The following is a 22,380-nucleotide window of genomic DNA, read 5'->3' as shown; positions in this document are numbered from 1 at the left end:
TTTGGACGACATAGTATATAGTATGTCGTTTTTGTCAATTTTTGGGCCATATTTTTTTTCTCCAAAAATTGTCACATTTTGGAGACATAGTATAGTATGACGTACTACATAGTATAGTATGACGTCTTTGTCAAGTTTTGGACCAAAAAAACGTTTTTCACAAAAATTTGTCAGATTTTGGACGACATAGTATAGTATGACGTTTTTGTCTTTTGGACCAAAATGTTTTTTTCTTCAAAAAAATTGTCAGATTTTGGACAAAATAGTGTTGTATGACATTGAGGTCGACCACATAGTATAGTATGATGTTTGGGTCACATTTTGAACAAAAAAAATATTTTCAAAAAAATAAGATTTTGACGACATAGTATAGTATGACGTACTACATAGTATTGTATGACGTTTTTGTCAAGTTTTGGACCAAAAAAACGTTTTTCAAAAAAATTGTCAGATTTTGGACGACATAGTATAGTATGTCGTTTTTGTCAAATTTTGGACCAAATTTTTTTTCTCCAAAAATGGTCACATTTTGGAGACATAGTATAGTATGACGTACAACATAGTATAGTATGACGTCTTTGTCAAGTTTTGGACCAAAAAAACGTTTTTCAAAAAAATTGTCAGATTTTGGACGACATAGTATAGTATGTCGTTTTTGTCAAATTTTGGACCAAATTCTTTTTTCTCCAAAAATGGTCACATTTTGGAGACATAGTATAGTATGACGTACTACATAGTATAGTATTACGTTTTTGTCAAGTTTTGGACCAAAAAAAACGTTTTTCAAAAAAATTGTCAGATTTTGGACGACATAGTATAGTATGACTTTTTTGTCAAATTTTGGACCAAATGTTTTTTTCTCCAAAAATGGTCACATTTTGGAGACATAGTATAGTATGACGTACTACATAGTATAGTATGACGTCTTTGTCAAGTTTTGGACCAAAAAAACGTTTTTCACAAAAATTTGTCAGATTTTGGACGACATAGTATAGCATGGCGTTTTTGTCAAATTTTGGACCAAATTTTTTTTCTCCATAAATGGCCACATTTTGGAGACATAGTATAGTATGACGTACTACATAGTATAGTATTACGTTTTTGTCAAGTTTTGGACCAAAAAAAACGTTTTTCAAAAAAATTGTCAGATTTTGGACGACATAGTATAGTATGTCGTTTTTGTCAAATTTTGGACCAAATTTTTTTTCTCCAAAAATGGTCACATTTTGGAGACATAGTATAGTATGACGTACTACATAGTATAGTATGACGTCTTTGTCAAGTTTTGGACCAAAAAAACGTTTTTCACAAAAATTTGTCAGATTTTGGACGACATAGTATAAGATGGTGTTTTTGTCAAATTTTGGACCAAATTTTTTTTCTCCATAAATGGCCACATTTTGGAGACATAGTGTAGTATGACGTACTACATAGTATAGTATTACGTTTTTGTCAAGTTTTGGACAAAAAAAAACGTTTTTCAAAAAAATTGTCAGATTTTGGACGACGTATTATAGTATGTCGTTTTTGTCAAATTTTGGACCAAATTTTTTTCTCTCCAAAAATGGTCACATTTTGGAGACATAGTATAGTATGACGTACTACATAGTATAGTATGACGTCTTTGTCAAGTTTTGGACCAAAAAACGTTTTTCACAAAAATTTGTCAGATTTTGGACGACATAGTATAGCATGGCGTTTTTGTCAAATTTTGGACCAAATTTTTTTTCTCCAAAAATGGTCACATTTTGGAGACATAGTATAGTATGACGTACTACATAGTATAGTATGACGTCTTTGTCAAGTTTTGGACCAAAAAAACGTTTTTCACAAAAATTTGTCAGATTTTGGACGACATAGTATAAGATGGTGTTTTTGTCAAATTTTGGACCAAATTTTTTTTCTCCATAAATGGCCACATTTTGGAGACATAGTATAGTATGACGTACTACATAGTATAGTATTACGTTTTTGTCAAGTTTTGGACAAAAAAAAACGTTTTTCAAAAAAATTGTCAGATTTTGGACGACGTATTATAGTGTGTCGTTTTTGTCAAATTTTGGACCAAATCTTTTTTTCTCCAAAAATGGTCACATTTTGGAGACTAAGTATAGTATGACGTACTACATAGTATAGTATGACGTCTTTGTCAAGTTTTGGACCAAAAAACGTTTTTCACAAAAATTTGTCAGATTTTGGACGACATAGTATAGTATGACGTACTACATAGTATAGTATTACGTTTTTGTCAAGTTTTGGACCAAAAAAAACGTTTTTCAAAAAAATTTTCAGATTTTGGACGACATAGAATAGTATGTCGTTTTTGTCAAATTTTGGACCAAATTTTTTTTCTCCAAAAATGGTCACATTTTGGAGACATAGTATAGTATGACGTACTACATAGTATAGTATTACGTTTTTGTCAAGTTTTGGACCAAAAAAAACGTTTTTCAAAAAAATTGTCAGATTTTGGACGACATAGTATAGTATGTCGTTTTTGTCAAATTTTGGACCAAATTTTTTTCCTCCAAAAATGGTCACATTTTGGAGACATAGTATAGTATGACGTACTACATAGTATAGTATGACGTCTTTGTCAAGTTTTGGACCAAAAAAACGTTTTTCACAAAAATTTGTCTGATTTTGGACGACATAGTATAGTATGTCGTTTTTGTCAAATTTTGGACCAAATTTTTTTTCTCCAAAAATGGTCACATTTTGGAGACATAGTATAGTATGACGTACTACATAGTATAGTATGTCGTTTTTGTCAAATTTTGGACCAAATTTTTTTCCTCCAAAAATGGTCACATTTTGGAGACATAGTATTGTATGACGTACTACATAGTATAGTATGACGTCTTTGTCAAGTTTTGGACCAAAAAAACGTTTTTCACAAAAATTTGTCAGATTTTGGACGACATAGTATAGCATGGCGTTTTTTTCAAATTTTGGACCAAATTTTTTTTCTCCATAAATGGCCACATTTTGGAGACATAGTATAGTATGACGTACTACATAGTATAGTATTACGTTTTTGTCAAGTTTTGGACCAAAAAAAACGTTTTTCAAAAAAATTGTCAGATTTTGGACGACATAGTATAGTATGTCGTTTTTGTCAAATTTTGGACCAAATTTTTTTTCTCCAAAAATGGTCACATTTTGGAGACATAGTATAGTATGACGTACTACATAGTATAGTATGACGTCTTTGTCAAGTTTTGGACCAAAAAAACGTTTTTCACAAAAATTTGTCAGATTTTGGACGACATAGTATAGCATGGCGTTTTTGTCAAATTTTGGACCAAATTTTTTTTCTCCATAAATGGCCACATTTTGGAGACATAGTATAGTATGACGTACTACATGGTATAGTATTACGTTTTTGTCAAGTTTTGGACCAAAAAAAACGTTTTTCAAAAAAATTGTCAGATTTTGGACGACGTATTATAGTATGTCGTTTTTGTCAAATTTTGGACCAAATTATTTTCTCTCCAAAAATGGTCACATTTTGGAGACATAGTATAGTATGACGTACTACATAGTATAGTATGACGTCTTTGTCAAGTTTTGGACCAAAAAACGTTTTTCACAAAAATTTGTCAGATTTTGGACGACATAGTATAGCATGGCGTTTTTGTCAAATTTTGGACCAAATTTTTTTTCTCCATAAATGGCCACATTTTGGAGACATAGTATAGTATGACGTACTACATAGTATAGTATTACGTTTTTGTCAAGTTTTGGACCAAAAAAAACGTTTTTCAAAAAAATTGTCAGATTTTGGACGACATAGTATAGTATGTCGTTTTTGTCAAATTTTGGACCAAATATTTTTTTCTCCAAAAATGGTCACATTTTGGAGACTAAGTATAGTATGACGTACTACGTACTACGTAGTATAGTATTACGTTTTTGTCAAGTTTTGGACCAAAAAAACGTTTTTCACAAAAATTTGTCAGATTTTGGACGACATAGTATAGTATGACGTTTTTGTCAAATTTTGAACCAATTATTTTTTCTCCAAAAATGGTCACATTTTGGAGACATAGTATAGTATGACGTACTACATAGTATTGTATGTCGTTTTTGTCAAATTTTGGACCAAAAAAAACGTTTTTCAAAAAAATTGTCAGATTTTGGACAAAATAGTGTAGTATGACATTGAGGTCGACCACATAGTATAGTATGACGTTTTTGTCTTTTGGACCAAAATGTTTTTTTCTTCAAAAAAATTGTCCGATTTTGGACAAAATAGTGTAGTATGACATTGAGGTCGACCACATAGTATAGTATGATGTTTGGGTCACATTTTGAACAAAAAAAATATTTTCAAAAAAATAAGATTTTGATGACATAGTATAGTATGACGTACTACATAGTATTGTATGACGTTTTTGTCATGTTTAGGACCAAAAAAACGTTTTTCAAAAAAATTGTCCGATTTTGGACAAAATAGTGTAGTATGACATTGAGGTCGACCACATAGTATAGTATGATGTTTGGGTCACATTTTGAACAAAAAAAATATTTTCAAAAAAATAAGATTTTGATGACATAGTATAGTATGACGTACTACATAGTATTGTATGACGTTTTTGTCAAATTTTGGACCAAATTTTTTTTCTCCAAAAATGGTCACATTTTGGAGACATAGTATAGTATGACATACTCTATAGTATAGTACGACTATTTTGTCAAGTTTTGGACCAAAAAAAACGTTTTTCAAAAAAATTGTCAGATTTTGGACGACATAGTATATAGTATGTCGTTTTTGTCAAATTTTGGACCAAATTTTTTTCTCTCCAAAAATGGTCACATTTTGGAGACATAGTATAGTATGACGTACTACATAGTATAGTATGACGTCTTTGTCAAGTTTTGGACCAAAAAACGTTTTTCACAAAAATTTGTCAGATTTTGGACGACATAGTATAGCATGGCGTTTTTGTCAAATTTTGGACCAAATTTTTTTTCTCCATAAATGGCCACATTTTGGAGACATAGTATAGTATGACGTACTACATAGTATAGTATTACGTTTTTGTCAAGTTTTGGACAAAAAAAAACGTTTTTCAAAAAAATGGTCAGATTTTGGACGACATAGTATAGTATGTCGTTTTTGTCAAATTTTGGACCAAATTTTTTTTCTCCAAAAATGGTCACATTTTGGAGACATAGCATAGTATGACGTACTACATAGTATAGTATTACGTTTTTGTCAAGTTTTGGACCAAAAAAACGTTTTTCACAAAAATTTGTCAGATTTTGGACGACATAGTATAGCATGGCGTTTTTGTCAAATTTTGGACCAAATTTTTTTTCTCCAAAAATGGTCACATTTTGGAGACATAGTATAGTATGACGTACTACTAGTGTAGTATGACATTGAGGTCGACCACATAGTATAGTATGATGTTTGGGTCACATTTTGAACAAAAATTTTTTTTTCAAAAAAATAAGATTTTGACGACATAGTATAGTATGACGTACTACATAGTATTGTATGACGTTTTTGTCATGTTTAGGACCAAAAAAACGTTTTTCAAAAAAATTGTCAGATTTTGGACGACATAGTATAGCATGGCGTTTTTGTCAAATTTTGGACCAAATTTTTTTTCTCCAAAAATGGTCACATTTTGGAGACATAGTATAGTATGACATACTCTATAGTATAGTACGACTATTTTGTCAAGTTTTGGACCAAAAAAACATTTTTCAAAAAATGTGTCAGATTTTGGACGACATAGTATAGTATGACGTTTTTGTCAAATTTTGGACCAAATTGTTTTTTCTCCAAAAATGGTCACATTTTGGAGACATAGTATAGTATGACATACTACATAGTATAGTATTACGTTTTTGTCAAGTTTTGGACCAAAAAAAACGTTTTTCAAAAAAATTGTCAGATTTTGGACGACATAGTATAGTATGTCGTTTTTGTCAAATTTTGGACCACATTTTTTTTCTCCAAAAATGGTCACATTTTGGAGACATAGTATAGTATGACGTACTACATAGTATAGTATGACGTCTTTGTCAAGTTTTGGACCAAAAAAACGTTTTTCACAAAAATTTGTCAGATTTTGGACGACATAGTATAGCATGGCGTTTTTTTCAAATTTTGGACCAAATTTTTTTTCTCCAAAAATGGTCACATTTTGGAGACTAAGTATAGTATGACGTACTACATAGTATAGTATTACGTTTTTGTCAAGTTTTGGACCAAAAAAAACGTTTTTCAAAAAAATTGTCAGATTTTGGACGACATAGTATAGTATGTCGTTTTTGTCAAATTCTGGACCAAATTTTTTTTTCTCCAAAAATGGTCACATTTTGGAGACATAGTATAGTATGACGTACTACATAGTATATTATTACGTTTTTGTCAAGTTTTGGACCAAAAAAACGTTTTTCACAAAAATTTGTCCGATTTTGGACGACATAGTATAGCATGGCGTTTTTGTCAAATTTTGGACCAAATTTTTTTTCTCCAAAAATGTTCACATTTTGGAGACATAGTATAGTATGACGTACTACATAGTATAGTATGACGTCTTTGTCAAGTTTTGGACCAAAAAAACGTTTTTCACAAAAATTTGTCAGATTTTGGACGACATAGTATAGTATGACGTTTTTGTCAAATTTTGAACCAATTATTTTTTCTCCAAAAATGGTCACATTTTGGAGACATAGTATAGTATGACGTACTACATAGTATTGTATGTCGTTTTTGTCAAATTTTGGACCAAAAAAAACGTTTTTCAAAAAAATTGTCCGATTTTGGACAAAATAGTGTAGTATGACATTGAGGTCGACCACATAGTATAGTATGATGTTTGGGTCACATTTTGAACAAAAAAAATATTTTCAAAAAAATAAGATTTTGACGACATAGTATAGTATGACGTACTACATAGTATTGTATGACGTTTTTGTCATGTTTAGGACCAAAAAAAAGTTTTTCAAAAAAATTGTCAGATTTTGGACGACATAGTATAGCATGGCGTTTTTGTCAAATTTTGGACCAAATTTTTTTTCTCCAAAAATGGTCACATTTTGGAGACATAGTATAGTATGACATACTCTATAGTATAGTACGACTATTTTGTCAAGTTTTGGACCAAAAAAACATTTTTCAAAAAATGTGTCAGATTTTGGACGACATAGTATAGTATGACGTTTCTGTCAAATTTTGGACCAAATTGTTTTTTCTCCAAAAATGGTCACATTTTGGAGACTAAGTTTAGTATGACGTACTACATAGTATAGTATTACGTTTTTGTCAAGTTTTGGACCAAAAAAAACGTTTTTCAAAAAAATTGTCAGATTTTGGACGACATAGTATAGTATGTCGTTTTTGTCAAATTTTGGACCAAATTTTTTTCTCTCCAAAAATGGTCACATTTTGGAGACATAGTATAGTATGACGTACTACATAGTATAGTATGACGTCTTTGTCAAGTTTTGGACCAAAAAACGTTTTTCACAAAAATTTGTCAGATTTTGGACGACATAGTATAGCATGGCGTTTTTGTCAAATTTTGGACCAAATTTTTTTTCTCCATAAATGGCCACATTTTGGAGACATAGTATAGTATGACGTACTACATAGTATAGTATTACGTTTTTGTCAAGTTTTGGACAAAAAAAAACGTTTTTCAAAAAAATGGTCAGATTTTGGACGACATAGTATAGTATGTCGTTTTTGTCAAATTTTGGACCAAATTTTTTTTCTCCAAAAATGGTCACATTTTGGAGACATAGCATAGTATGACGTACTACATAGTATAGTATTACGTTTTTGTCAAGTTTTGGACCAAAAAAACGTTTTTCACAAAAATTTGTCAGATTTTGGACGACATAGTATAGCATGGCGTTTTTGTCAAATTTTGGACCAAATTTTTTTTTTCTCCAAAAATGGTCACATTTTGGAGACATAGTATAGTATGACGTACTACTAGTGTAGTATGACATTGAGGTCGACCACATAGTATAGTATGATGTTTGGGTCACATTTTGAACAAAAATTTTTTTTTCAAAAAAATAAGATTTTGACGACATAGTATAGTATGACGTACTACATAGTATTGTATGACGTTTTTGTCATGTTTAGGACCAAAAAAACGTTTTTCAAAAAAATTGTCAGATTTTGGACGACATAGTATAGCATGGCGTTTTTGTCAAATTTTGGACCAAATTTTTTTTCTCCAAAAATGGTCACATTTTGGAGACATAGTATAGTATGACATACTCTATAGTATAGTACGACTATTTTGTCAAGTTTTGGACCAAAAAAACATTTTTCAAAAAATGTGTCAGATTTTGGACGACATAGTATAGTATGACGTTTTTGTCAAATTTTGGACCAAATTGTTTTTTCTCCAAAAATGGTCACATTTTGGAGACATAGTATAGTATGACATACTACATAGTATAGTATTACGTTTTTGTCAAGTTTTGGACCAAAAAAAACGTTTTTCAAAAAAATTGTCAGATTTTGGACGACATAGTATAGTATGTCGTTTTTGTCAAATTTTGGACCAAATTTTTTTCTCTCCAAAAATGGTCACATTTTGGAGACATAGTATAGTATGACGTACTACATAGTATAGTATGACGTCTTTGTCAAGTTTTGGACCAAAAAACGTTTTTCACAAAAATTTGTCAGATTTTGGACGACATAGTATAGCATGGCGTTTTTGTCAAATTTTGGACCAAATTTTTTTTCTCCATAAATGGCCACATTTTGGAGACATAGTATAGTATGACGTACTACATAGTATAGTATTACGTTTTTGTCAAGTTTTGGACCAAAAAAAACGTTTTTCAAAAAAATTGTCAGATTTTGGACGACATAGTATAGTATGTCGTTTTTGTCAAATTTTGGACCAAATTTTTTTTCTCCAAAAATGGTCACATTTTGGAGACATAGCATAGTATGACGTACTACATAGTATAGTATTACGTTTTTGTCAAGTTTTGGACCAAAAAAACGTTTTTCACAAAAATTTGTCAGATTTTGGACGACATAGTATAGCATGGCGTTTTTGTCAAATTTTGGACCAAATTTTTTTTCTCCAAAAATGGTCACATTTTGGAGACAAAGTATAGTATGACGTACTACTAGTGTAGTATGACATTGAGGTCGACCACATAGTATAGTATGATGTTTGGGTCACATTTTGAACAAAAAAAATATTTTCAAAAAAATACGATTTTGACGACATAGTATATATGACGTACTACATAGTATAGTATGACGTCTTGAGGTCGACCACATAGTATAGTATGATGTTTGGGTCACATTTTGAAAAAAAAAATATTTTCAAAAAAATAAGATTTTGACGACATAGTATAGTATGACGTTTTTGTCAAATTTTGGACCAACATCTTTTTTTTCAAAAAAATTGTCAGATTTTGGACGGAGTAGTGTAGTATGACATTGCGGTCGACGACATGGTATAGTATGATGTTTTGGTCACATTTTGGGCTAAAAAACAAATTTCTAAAAAAATTTCTGATTTTGGACGACATATGTCGTTTTTGTCAAATTTTGGACCAAATTTTTTTTCTCCATAAATGGCCACATTTTGGAGACATAGTATAGTATGACGTACTACATAGTATAGTATTACGTTTTTGTCAAGTTTTGGACCAAAAAAAACGTTTTTTAAAAAAATTGTCAGATTTTGGACGACATAGTATATAGTATGTCGTTTTTGTCAAATTTTGGACCAAATTTTTTTTCTCCAAAAATGGTCACATTTTGGAGACATAGTATAGTATGACGTACTACATAGTATAGTATGACGTCTTTGTCAAGTTCTGGACCAAAAAAACGTTTTTCACAAAAATTTGTCAGATTTTGGACGACATAGTATAGCATGGCGTTTTTGTCAAATTTTGGACCAAATTTTTTTTCTCCATAAATGGCCACATTTTGGAGACATAGTATAGTATGACGTACTACATAGTATAGTATGACGTTTTTGTCAAGTTTTGGACCAAAAAAAACGTTTTTCAAAAAAATTGTCAGATTTTGGACGACGTATTATAGTATGTCGTTTTTGTCAAATTTTGGACCAAATTTTTTTCTCTCCAAAAATGGTCACATTTTGGAGACATAGTATAGTATGACATACTACATAGTATAGTATGACGTCTTTGTCAAGTTTTGGACCAAAAAACGTTTTTCACAAAAATTTGTCAGATTTTGGACGACATAGTATAGCATGGCGTTTTTGTCAAATTTTGGACCAAATTTTTTTTCTCCATAAATGGCCACATTTTGGAGACATAGTATAGTATGACGTACTACATAGTATAGTATTACGTTTTTGTCAAGTTTTGGACCAAAAAAAACGTTTTTCAAAAAAATTGTCAGATTTTGGACGACATAGTATAGTATGTCGTTTTTGTCAAATTTTGGACCAAATTTTTTTTCTCCAAAAATGGTCACATTTTGGAGACATAGTATAGTATGACGTACTACATAGTATAGTATTACGTTTTTGTCAAGTTTTGGACCAAAAAAAAACGTTTTTCAAAAAAATTGTCAGATTTTGGACGACATAGTATAGTATGTCGTTTTTGTCAAATTTTGGACCAAATTTTTTTTCTCCAAAAATGGTCACATTTTGGAGACATAGTATAGTATGACGTACTACATAGTATAGTATGACGTCTTTGTCAAGTTTTGGACCAAAAAAACGTTTTTCACAAAAATTTGTCAGATTTTGGACGACATAGTATAGTATGACGTTTTTGTCTTTTGGACCAAAATGTTTTTTTCTTCAAAAAAATTGTCCGATTTTGGACAAAATAGTGTAGTATGACATTGAGGTCGACCACATAGTATAGTATGATGTTTGGGTCACATTTTGAACAAAAAAAATATTTTCAAAAAAATAAGATTTTGACGACATAGTATAGTATGACGTACTACATAGTATTGTATGACGTTTTTGTCAAGTTTTGGACCAAAAAAACGTTTTTCAAAAAAATGGTCACATTTTGGACGACATAGTATAGTATGTCGTTTTTGTCAAATTTTGGACCAAATTTTTTTTCTCCAAAAATGGTCACATTTTGGAGACATAGTATAGTATGACGTACTACATAGTATAGTATGACGTCTTTGTCAAGTTTTGGACCAAAAAAACGTTTTTCACAAAAATTTGTCAGATTTTGGACGACATAGTATAGTATGACGTTTTTGTCTTTTGGACCAAAATGTTTTTTTCTTCAAAAAAATTGTCCGATTTTGGACAAAATAGTGTAGTATGACATTGAGGTCGACCACATAGTATAGTATGATGTTTGGGTCACATTTTGAACAAAAAAAATATTTTCAAAAAAATAAGATTTTGACGACATAGTATAGTATGACGTACTACATAGTATTGTATGACGTTTTTGTCAAGTTTTGGACCAAAAAAACGTTTTTCAAAAAAATGGTCACATTTTGGAGACATAGTATAGTATGACGTACTACATAGTATAGTATTACGTTTTTGTCAAGTTTTGGACCAAAAAAAACGTTTTTCAAAAAAAATTTCAGATTTTGGACGACATAGTATAGTATGTCTTTTTTGTCAAATTTTGGACCAAATTATTTTTTTCAAAAAAATGGACAGATTTTCGACTAAATAGTGTAGTGTGACATTGAGATCAACGACATAGTATAGTATGACGTTTTGGTCACATTTTGGGCTAAAAAAATGATTTCCTAAATTTTTCCCAATTTTGGACGACATAGTATAGTATGACTTTTTTGTCAAATTTTGGACCAAATTAGTCTTTTTCAAAAATATGGTCAGATTTTGGACGAAATAGTGTAGTAAGACATTGAGGTCGACGACATAGTATAGTATGAAGTTTTGGTCACATTTTGGGCTAAAAAAATGATTTCCTAAATTTTTCCCAATTTTGGACAACATAGTATAGTATGACGTTTTTGTCAAATTTTGGACCAAATTAGTTTTTTCAAAAATATGGTCAGATTTTGGACGTAATAGTGTAGTAAGACATTGAGGTCGACGACATAGTATAGTATGATGTTTTGGTCACATTTTGGGCTAAAAAAATATTTTCGAAAATTTTGTCTAATTTCGGACGACATAGTATAGTATGACTTTTTTGTCAAATTTTGGACCAAATTAGTTTATTCAAAAAAATGGACAGATTTTCGACTAAATAGTGTAGTGTGACATTGAGATCAACGACATAGTATAGTATGACGTTTTGGTCACATTTTGACCTAAAAAGATGTTTTCCAAATTTTTCCCAATTTTGGACGACATAGTATAGTATGACGTTTTTGTCAAATTTTGGACCAAATTAGTTTTTTCAAAAATATGGTCAGATTTTGGATGTAATAGTGTAGTAAGACATTGAGGTCGACGACATAGTATAGTATGATGTTTTGGTCACATTTTGGGCTAAAAAAAGTATTTTCCAAATTTTTTCCTAATTTCGGACGACATAGTATAGTATGACTTTTTTGTCAAATTTTGGACCAAATTAGTTTTTTCAAAAAAATGGACAGATTTTCAACTAAATAGTGTAGTGTGCCATTGAGATCAACGACATAGTATAGTATGACGTTTTGGTCACATTTTGGGCTAAAAAAATTATTTCCAAATTTTGGACGACATAGTGAAGTATGTCGTTTTTGTCAAATTTTGGACCAATTTTTTTTTTTTCAAATAATGGACAGATTTTCGACTAAATAGTGTAGTATGACATTGTGATCAACGACATAGTATAGTATGACGTTTTGTTCACATTTTAGGCTAAAACATTTTTTCCCAAAAAATTGTCCAATTTTGGAGGACATAGTATAGTATCACGTTTTTGTCAAATTTTGGGACAACATAGTATATTATGACGTTTTATGAAATGTTGGACAACATAGTATAGTATGACATATTTGTCAAATTTTGGACTACAGTGGAGTATGATGTTTTTGTCAAATTTTGTACAACATAGTATAGTATGATATTTTTGTCAAATTTTGGACAACATAGTATAGTATGACGTTATTGTCAAATTTTGGACGACATAGTATAGTATGACGTTTTTGTCAAAGAACGTCCTACTTTAGTATGTCGTCGAAATTTGATTAAAAAAAGTGATGCTTTAGTATTTCGTCCAAAATTTGTCCAACTCATTTAGTATTGTTACAGCCCGGCTCGTCAAAAATAGGGAGAGAAGACAAGGTCTCGTTCAAAAACAATGATTTATTTACAAAATTAGGAATGAACATCAGTGTCAGTAATCGGTTTGTGTAGGCAGGTATATGTGTGTGTGTGTGTGTGTGTATGGATGCATAGAACAATACTAAACTAAAACAAAGAGACAGCTGCGCCCATGCTGATGGTCTGAGCCCATAAGAGAGGCCAGCAAGAGTGTGAGCGAGCGAGAGAGAGGAAGGAAGGCCTCTTAAACCATGTGGTATCTCCAGGTGTTGCTCATCCCCGTAATGATGACCCCACCTCCAGGCCTAAAACAAAACAGAGAAGGCCAGCAAACACTCCCACAAACAAGGGGTCGTCACAGTATGCTATCCAAAATCGTGTCAAATTGTCATAGTCTAGTATGTTGTCCAAAAAGTCACCAAAATGTCATAGATTAGACAAGATGAGTTTAGCTGCATGACAAGTTTTCAGTTGTCAATCATGTCCCCATCATCGCTCTCTCTCTATCTGTCACTTCCACTCATACTGGCTGTCTCTGCTTTCCCCTCCCTCTCCCTGAGAAGGTGTCGTATGGAGGAGTTCTGCGTGGACAGAGTGCTGGACAGAAGTGGCATCAGGCTCCTGAAGCCCTCCCTCAGCTCCTCCACATGCTTCTCCAGGCTGTGGATGTGTGAGTCCAGCTCCCCTCTGCAGCCTTGCACCTCGGACAACACGTCGTACATCAGGCTCTGCATCTGCGATGGGGTTCACGTCCACGGTGGTGCGTGTAAAGAAGAGGATGAAAGGGCGTCAGGGAATGTTAGATGTGACTTTGTGGATGTTTTTTTCCACAGGAAGGGAAATCTGACGATGCATTCACTTGCCTCTCTCACCTTGCAGAGGTCAACTAATGTGTTCCCCTGGTCTGCCAGTATCCTCTTCTCCATCTTTACACGACGCAGCCTGGATGTGCCAAAGCAGATGAATGTCACATTACTCTCAGGGAACTGAAGATGAGGGCAGTCTAAAGGGTCAATTCAACCATTTTACCAAAGGAAAAAATATACGTAACAATCCAACTATTTAAAGAACTATTAAAAGTAGAACATCTTCCAATGTGGTATCTAGATTAACATGTTTTATTTCATCTTCTGTCTCCATCATCTCCTTTCGTGTGTGTGTAACTAAAAAATGACAATAGCCTGGTAACTGAAAGGCTACAATATATAACAACATGTGCACTTACATTAGGCACCATTTTCTACTGGTAAAATTAGACTAAATACATTTCTGTTGACAAATGACGTAAACGTACATATTCTCACTTTCAATTATAAAACTAATATTTGTGTGATTTGAGTAAACTGACCCTTTTAATGAATACAATTGAAACATATAGTCAATTTAAAATGTCCCTTATTTGGACTGGTCAGTCAACTATTTCTGATTATTCAAAAGATATAGAAAAGACAACAAATCACACAATCAGGTGATTTAAAAAAAAAGAAGTAAAAAATTGTATCTTCAGTTTCTTTCAAATGAAAAGACTTTCACGTACATTACAGTCACTGGACTATTAACTGACAAGCAGGTTGACATGAAGGATAAGAGTCTTACTGATGGATGGTCAGAAGCAGCTTCCTCTGGTGCATGCAGACTCTGGTGTCGTCTCTTTTCCCTGACAGCTTTGTGTATTTGTAGACGAGCCAAGTCTCCCTCAGCACATTCGCTGCGGCAATTTTTATCTGCGTGAAATGATGTAAAGAATAAAAGCACTCTGGAGAATTATTTTAATGTGTGCGCGCACATAAACTCACGCTGTTGTTTTTACTGCGCTCAGTCGTTTTAACCTCACACGCAGCTTTGTAACCTGCTCATAAATTGAGAGAATTCAGCAGTTTTTTTTTTTCCAACAGTGTCCTGTCAGGATCTATCAACACTGATGATCATAAACAAGAGGCACATTTGTTTCACTTCACCTTTAGATTTGTCTTAACAGGTAAGAACATTCACAATCTCACTGAGAGGGAGACATTAATCTTTACCCTCTTAGAGATGTGGGAGTCCATCATGAAGTTGTGGACATGTCTCTCTGCTCTGGTCAGCTCCAGCTTCCTTGCAACGACTGCCACCACCAGGACGGTGCAGCCTGCTCCCTGTGAGAGATCACAAGATCACACACACACACACACACACATTATGAGTTGTTTTCGAACTCTGAACTCACGTCTTCGTCCACTCACCATTATTCCAGTGAGGAGGCAGATGCTGCGTCCACAGTAGGTGTGAGGCACCACGTCTCCATAACCAATGGACAGGAACGTGACTGAGATCATCCACAAGGCTTCCATGTAGTTGCTGCTGAGGTCTTTGTAGTTGTGGTGTCTGAGGGAGTAAAGTAAAGGGCCGATCTATTGAATACAATATTCATGATTATCTTTTAAATGAAGTGTTATCACCTTAAAAATCACGGTTGTGTTTTTGTTGACAAATCAAACGCTCTAAAAAAAGAGGCTTTTTTATGGTTTAATACTCTCTAAAGCAGAGGTTCTCAAAGTTTTGATACCTGAGTTTAGGAATTTAGGAACATTGGACTGAGGGCCGCCACAGAAAGAAATCCCATTTGTAATAATTGTAATGACCAGATTGCAGTTGTACAGTTTACACTTATTGGTCTGTATCCAGTAATGTCCAATAAACACTTAACAAGCTTAGTAGCTCCTGGATTAAAACTATCAACTGTAATTCATTGTGGGCCGCCAGAAATGTTTCTGCGGGCTGCCATTGGCCTGCGGGCCGCACTTTGAGAACCATTGATCTAAAACCATGGTTCACAAACTGTATTACATGTACCACTAGTGAAGAGGTGGAAAGAGTAGTGAAGTATTCTACTCAAGTAAACGTGCCACTATTTTGATAAGATTTTACTTAAGTACAAGTAGTAAGTACTGGTGTAAAAATGTACTCAAGTTAAAGTAAAAAAAAGTAGCTTGTTTAAAATGCACTCAGAGTAAAAGTTAGTTAGTAATTTTTTTTATATACAAGGTTGTGTTTCTTTCTTGTGTTGTGCAAACAGGACAAGGGGACACAAATCTCAAATTGTTTGTAATTTAAGGCAAACCTTTACAAAATAAAGTGCTGACAAAACAAGTATGTAAAATAATGTATCAGTCAAAGTGGGTCAAAGGTCACAAACGTCACTCACTCAGGGTAATTAACGCCAATTCACCTGTCCTCATCATTCACCGCCAAAGTTTCCAGTGTGTGATTTCTGTTTATTTATTTATTTTATTTCAGGTCAACATGTTTTTCCTTCTCAATAATGGATGATGATCCATGATTTAAAATGTACAAAAAAATAATTACACATTTTAGTACACAAAAACCTACACAATTAAGTAGGTTTTCAAAGTCAATCAAAGTACTTTCCACATGAGGGAAATTAGAAATACTGTTCTATTGTATTGCATATACGAGGGTATGTGATCGGAGTGGAACTGAGGAGTGTGTCGAAAATGAAACGAATAACAAAAACAACATAAAGTCACCTAATCTGTTTCCCCATCTTAATCTAATTTAACTATACCAGTGTGTGAAGTATACATGAGGAAGAGGAGGATGATGAGAGAGCAAATGATCTTATTGTGAATAAATCTTCCTCCTGTTAAAAGGCCGTAGCTACAGTATTTACACCACTGTATTTTAACGTTGGAGTAACACTGGTGTTACTGAGGTCAGTATTTTCTCAGATCGCACTTGGCATAAAAAGTTTGAGAACCACTGCGTGAAGACCCCAGTTTATCATGAGGAATGTGAGAATGAAGGTATTCCATTGGTTACATAAAACATTTTAATTCATTTATCAAACACAGCTGTTGGAAACAGTTGGTTTATCTATTCAAAACAAACTTAACTGTTACACAAATGAGAGTGAGAATAACCAGAAACATTATGTTTTGCACATTTATTGTGGATTAGTCTCGTCCAATAAGAATTTTGGAAAACACTGCTTGATCGGAAAACCTCAACTTCTCCTGGTGTGCATTGCATTGTGGGTAACGTCATACCTCTCACACACATGTAAACCCCATGCTGCCACGATCCACAGAGAAACACTGAAGATCATGAGCACGGTGCCGGGGTAAGTCGTCATCAGTGTTTTCCCCACAAACCTGGTGTTGAAGTGAATCTGAAGATCACAAAGAGGACGCGTTACATTACATCATAACCTGAGGCAGATTATTCAACATGGTACCTGTCAGATTAGGATTATATAATACAGAGGAGATATGGGCTTGATACATATGAAATGTAAGTTTTGGAATTGCTAAAGCTCATTTTCGTCACTGTTAAATAGCAGCATTAAGGGAAGGGATTAGCCGGCTGGATTATTATCAGCTGTGGGAAAAAAACTGCAGACAAGCAGAGGAGAGTTATAGTGAGGGACATGTTCAGAATGTGGAGACATGTGACGGGAATCATGGGAGCAAAACTGTGAGGTCACATGTCTACAGACCTCTGAATCCCAGCTGACTCTATGGTCAATTAACGGTCAATACAGAGTTTCAAATTGACTTAATCCCCAAATCTGCACGTTATTGCACTGTGGGAGGAAACTGGAGAACCTGGAAAAAAATAAATGTTACATCTAAATCTAAATGTTAAATCTAACTATAATTTAGATTAGACTGAATATTTATATGTAGAATTTCCATTTATTAACCAACTATGTGCACTGATCACGGTCGTAGATAACATGTTTTCACATGAATTTCTGTCTCAGATTATAGAAAAATAAGCTCAATGTGAGCAAAGTGAGCTAAATTGTAAAAAAGAAATGATAAAACTGTAACCACATTTCTTACATTTGGCACTTTTATTCGCTCTCTCTTGCGACAGACTTAATTAGGAGATGAAGACACCTTAATCTCTAATCTTATTTCCTTGTTACTGTGTTTGTTACGCACCAAAACACCAAAGTAAATTCCTTGCATGTTCAAAACTACTTTGGAGTAAATCTGATTCTGAATCTGATTACGTATCCCATTTTTTCTAGCAGGTTCCTTCACAGTGCAGCAGCTCTTTCTCTGTGCTATGTCCCCTATCATAGCCAGGTTCCCACGTGACCCCCTGACCTTGTTGAGGGCCCCGATGCTGCGTGATGCCGTGTCAGTGAAGAGGCGGCTGTGCAGCATCATGACTCGTCCCAGCAGGTAGAGTCTGAGCAGCATGGGCAGAGTCAGAGCGATCTCCAGCTCCGTCTCCGACGACGACGACGAGCGAGCCGCCGAGCTCTGCTGAAAGTACGCCAGCAGGCCCACGGGGTAGGGGTGAATGGACGCGACGAGCAGCTCCAGGGCCATCAGAGCCAAGCGGTCTGTTGTCATGGCGATCCGCCAATCCTCTGCGCCAATGTCATTGACATAAAGCTAGCACAGGGAGACAGAGTGTTATCGTGAGGCTGAGCACGACAGAGGGCTGTGCGCATCCATCTGTGAGGTCAGAGGATGATTTAAGCTCAGAACTCATGTCTGCGCTAAAGCCATGAACCGTGATGAGGAAGTCACAAATAGACTTAAATCCACAGGACAAAAAGATTTGAAACAGAGCTTCTTTAAACTTCACATATTCACAGAAAGTCTAAATAAATTGAATTAAATTCATTTAAACATCGAAGTAATCAGATAACATTAAAATCAAAATAATGTGTCCTATTCACCAACGACTAACCATCATTTAGATGATTAAAATAATTGTGATTATGGGGTTGGTCATTTACAAATAAACACACATCATTAAAACCTGAAAAACAAAGACATTATGACATTATGTTTTTAAATAGTACAGTAACCATAGCAACACTGTGGTTGTCATCTTATCATAGGAAAGTAACATGCTCAAAGCATCTCATTTCTAATGCTATATCAGTGGTAATGGTTTTGTAATAATAATTATAATAATGTGCTACCATAAGGGGAATAATTTCATATTAAAAAAATAAATATGTACCATATTATAATATGATTCATATTAAAGCTATTGCTTAGCTATTTTAATAGAAATAAGATGATATTACCATTATAATACTGCAGTATTACATAATTATTACCATGTTGTTACTGTACTGCATTTTTTTTATGGCCCAGTCTGGGGCCCAACTGCAATACCGCCACAGCCCAGCAGAGGCCCCCGGCCCACACTTTGTGCAGCACTGCTTTAGGAAAAGAAAACTGACCTTTTCAAACAAAAAGGCCATTTTAAGTATGTTAAGTTATTTTTAAGTAACTCCAGCAAACAGAAGTGTGATTTTCAAAAAGGTCATTGTTCCTGTTCTCTCATCGCGGCTATAATATTGTTCATAAAGTGACACATTCTCACCTGAACTTTTACTGCGTTTGGCTTAAAAAAACACAGATCAGATACCTGCACTTCACAGCAGTGATACGCTATGATGAGGCCGAGCAGGAAGAGCGTCGACAAACTGATGACGGACTTGAGAGCGAGGGAGTAGATGGAGCTCTGTGGGAGTCACACACACACACACACACATGGTTACATGCACATAAACATGACATCACTGTCAGCTGATGACTGTTTGTAAAGCTCAAACGACAAAATGGCATCAGTGATCCCTTGTAATCTCCTAATCTTACATACTGTACATCTAGATAATCCACTTGTTTCTCATAATGAACATTATCTATGAACCTACTGCGCATTTTACTGCAGTTTTATCAGTTTATCTCTTACCGACCTGACAAATTTTCCCAAACAGCATTAAAATCACGATTAGATCTTCTTCTCGCTGATGTGTAATGAAGGATGTAATGATGTTATTTTCTCTGTCCGTAAGAATTTGAGGAAGAAAATGTGATGGCTTCTTCAAAATAATATTTTTCTTTGCCAAGAAAATCTTGAAAATGTTTTACACCCCAACTCAACATTCACAGGTCTCATCGCGTCCCTCTCTGACCTTGCTGTAGACGCTCCAGGACAGTTCTGTCTCCATCACCATCAGCACCACGCCGAATATCCCCACAGCCAGAGTGCAGTCGCTGAGCCGCTGCCTCCTCAGAAACAGAGCCCTCCTGCGGACAAGGCGCCAGCCGATACCGTGGGTCTTCCAGTAGTGGTCGTCCTTGTCGTCTGCCTTGAGCCTTGGACTGGTACGAGGACTGGGACTGGGGCTTGGACTGGGACACTCGGCTCCTGGCAGCAGGCCTTTGCTCTTCCTCGGGTCCTGGTGATACTGCGATGTCTCGTTCTGATGCTGGCGGTCGTCATCTTTGCTGGTGATGATGATCTCTGGAAGACGGCCGTGCATCTCCAAAGAGACTCCACTGCTCTCAGATTCCTTGGTGTCTACATGTGACCTGCTAGGGCGCTTACAGGGTGAGTCACAGGGAGACATGGGGATGTCAGTGAAAGAGGTGACTCTCTCCTGGAGTCTGTGGGCTCCTTTGCACTGGTGATTTCGCTCCTTGTGTCCTGGGTTTTGTCTGATGCCCCCTGACTTGTTCTCGCCCTTCTTCTCCTTGCATTTCACTTTGTCTGCCCTCCTTTTAGAGCGAGGAGAAGGCGCGACATAAAGATGGCCGTTGTACAAAAGCGTGGTGGTCACGGCTTGAGTCCGGTCCAGCCACACGGTGTGGTCCGCCGACGTCTGGACTGTGTGGTGTATCCCACACTGTGGAGAACAGAGCTGAGGTAGAGGAACTATCCTTGTTGGGAGGAGAGGTCGCTGGTCCTCCACCTCATCTCCATCCACCACAGTCAAGTTCATAGAGGCGGAATGTTCCATTGTGAGAAGATTGAAAGGGTAATGAGCCACTGCAGCTTTTACTTTAAAGGGTTTGAGAGAGGGTGAGAGATAGACAGATGTTAGATATTAAACATGGTTCAGTCACAAATGTCTCAGACATGAAGAACTTGCCACAAACTTAATGTTGTCTTCCTGTCATGAAAAGATTGTAAAAACATACCTTTTCAGTCTGTGATCTGTGATAGATGAACACCTCGTTTTATGTGGCAATTCCTCCAAATATCTGCATCTTCTCTTCCATCACAAGAAGGTTCTCCAAGCAAAATGGTTCAAACTCATCTCTTTCAATAAGGATGACTTTAAAAAAAAAACACAACATTAAAACATAAAAACGTGTCAAGCAGCACCAAAGAACTCCACTGTGATCAGGAACAAATATCCCATTGCATGATGTATGAACCTGACAACAATCCATTAGCAGCCTCAGCACCGCCCAGCTCCTCCCAGTGACTCAAGCAGAGGTTACGAACCTGTATATGACAACAAACGCCCGAGGATATCCATGACGTTTCTCCAGGTTCATTTCAGGTTCATTTATTCCCTTTGTTTTATGACGAGTTAACCATCAGGACCTCTTCCTTAAAGCTGCAGCGGCTTAATGACAGCAAAGACTCTGTGTTGCAGATGTTGCAAAGGAAAAGAGGGAGTCATCTGTCAGTTTTGAATTGGCAGATCCCCCCTCCCTGTGTGTGTGTGTGTGTGTGTGCATGTTAACTTGTCTTTTTTGAGGACATTTTGACCCTGTAAGGACATTGGCTGGTCCTCACAACTTTAAAGGGCTTTTATAAAGGGTTAAGCCATGGTGAAGCGTCAGGGTTTGTGTGTGTGTGTTTGTGTGTGTGTGTGTGTGTGTGTGTGTGTGTGTGTGTGTGTGTGTGTGTGTGTTAGGGATGCACATGTGCATTGGTGTCAATAATTAGCCTGAAGGTCTGATAAGTTATACATGATAAATTATAATATAATCACTTTTCATTTGTAGTTTCATCGCTGATGCCATTACTATGTCTAGAATTTCCAATAGGTTATACAAAAAAAAAGAGAAAGAACCCTTAATCTTCTAAAGAGAATAATGGCATTCACTATCAATTCGTCGGATTTGGAACCGGGATTAATCAAGTGAGACAGAGAGCTGATACTTGTGAGCTTATGAAATATCAAATATGTCACTTCTTAACTGAACAATATGCAGAGATCGCAGAAGGGTATTAGGCAGCAAAGACAACACAACAAATCCAGGGCGACAGATGGGCGCACAGATAATATCCATCTAAATGGAAAGATCCAAGGAGCAGAGAGTGGGTGGAGAGCGTCCACACAGTGGCAGGATAAAGAAGGGCAGCATTTAATCTGAAGACAGCGTGTATTTAAAGACAAATA

General features: G+C 35.0%; 1 protein-coding gene across 1 annotated transcript; it reads right to left on the bottom strand.

Moving 5' to 3' along the window:
• Positions 1-13,705: 13,705 nt before the first annotated feature.
• On the bottom strand, positions 13,706-20,982 carry LOC310935438 (small conductance calcium-activated potassium channel protein 2-like; the record flags this gene model as incomplete). The annotated part of the gene is made up of 9 exons (XM_083899336.1): positions 13,706-13,936; positions 14,066-14,144; positions 14,799-14,926; positions 15,227-15,337; positions 15,425-15,566; positions 17,249-17,370; positions 18,317-18,610; positions 19,605-19,700; positions 20,155-20,982. The coding sequence occupies 9 exons, from the start codon at positions 20,980-20,982 to the stop codon at positions 13,706-13,708; spliced, it is 2,031 nt and encodes a 676-aa protein (XP_083755462.1).
• Between the last annotated feature and the right edge of the window lie 1,398 nt (positions 20,983-22,380).

Source organism: Microchirus variegatus (assembly GCF_963457635.1).
Source record: "Microchirus variegatus genome assembly, chromosome: 13".
Lineage (NCBI taxonomy): Eukaryota > Metazoa > Chordata > Actinopteri > Pleuronectiformes > Soleidae > Microchirus > Microchirus variegatus.
The sequence above is the reverse complement of the archived record's forward strand: the minus strand, read 5'-3'. Positions and strand labels throughout refer to the sequence as shown.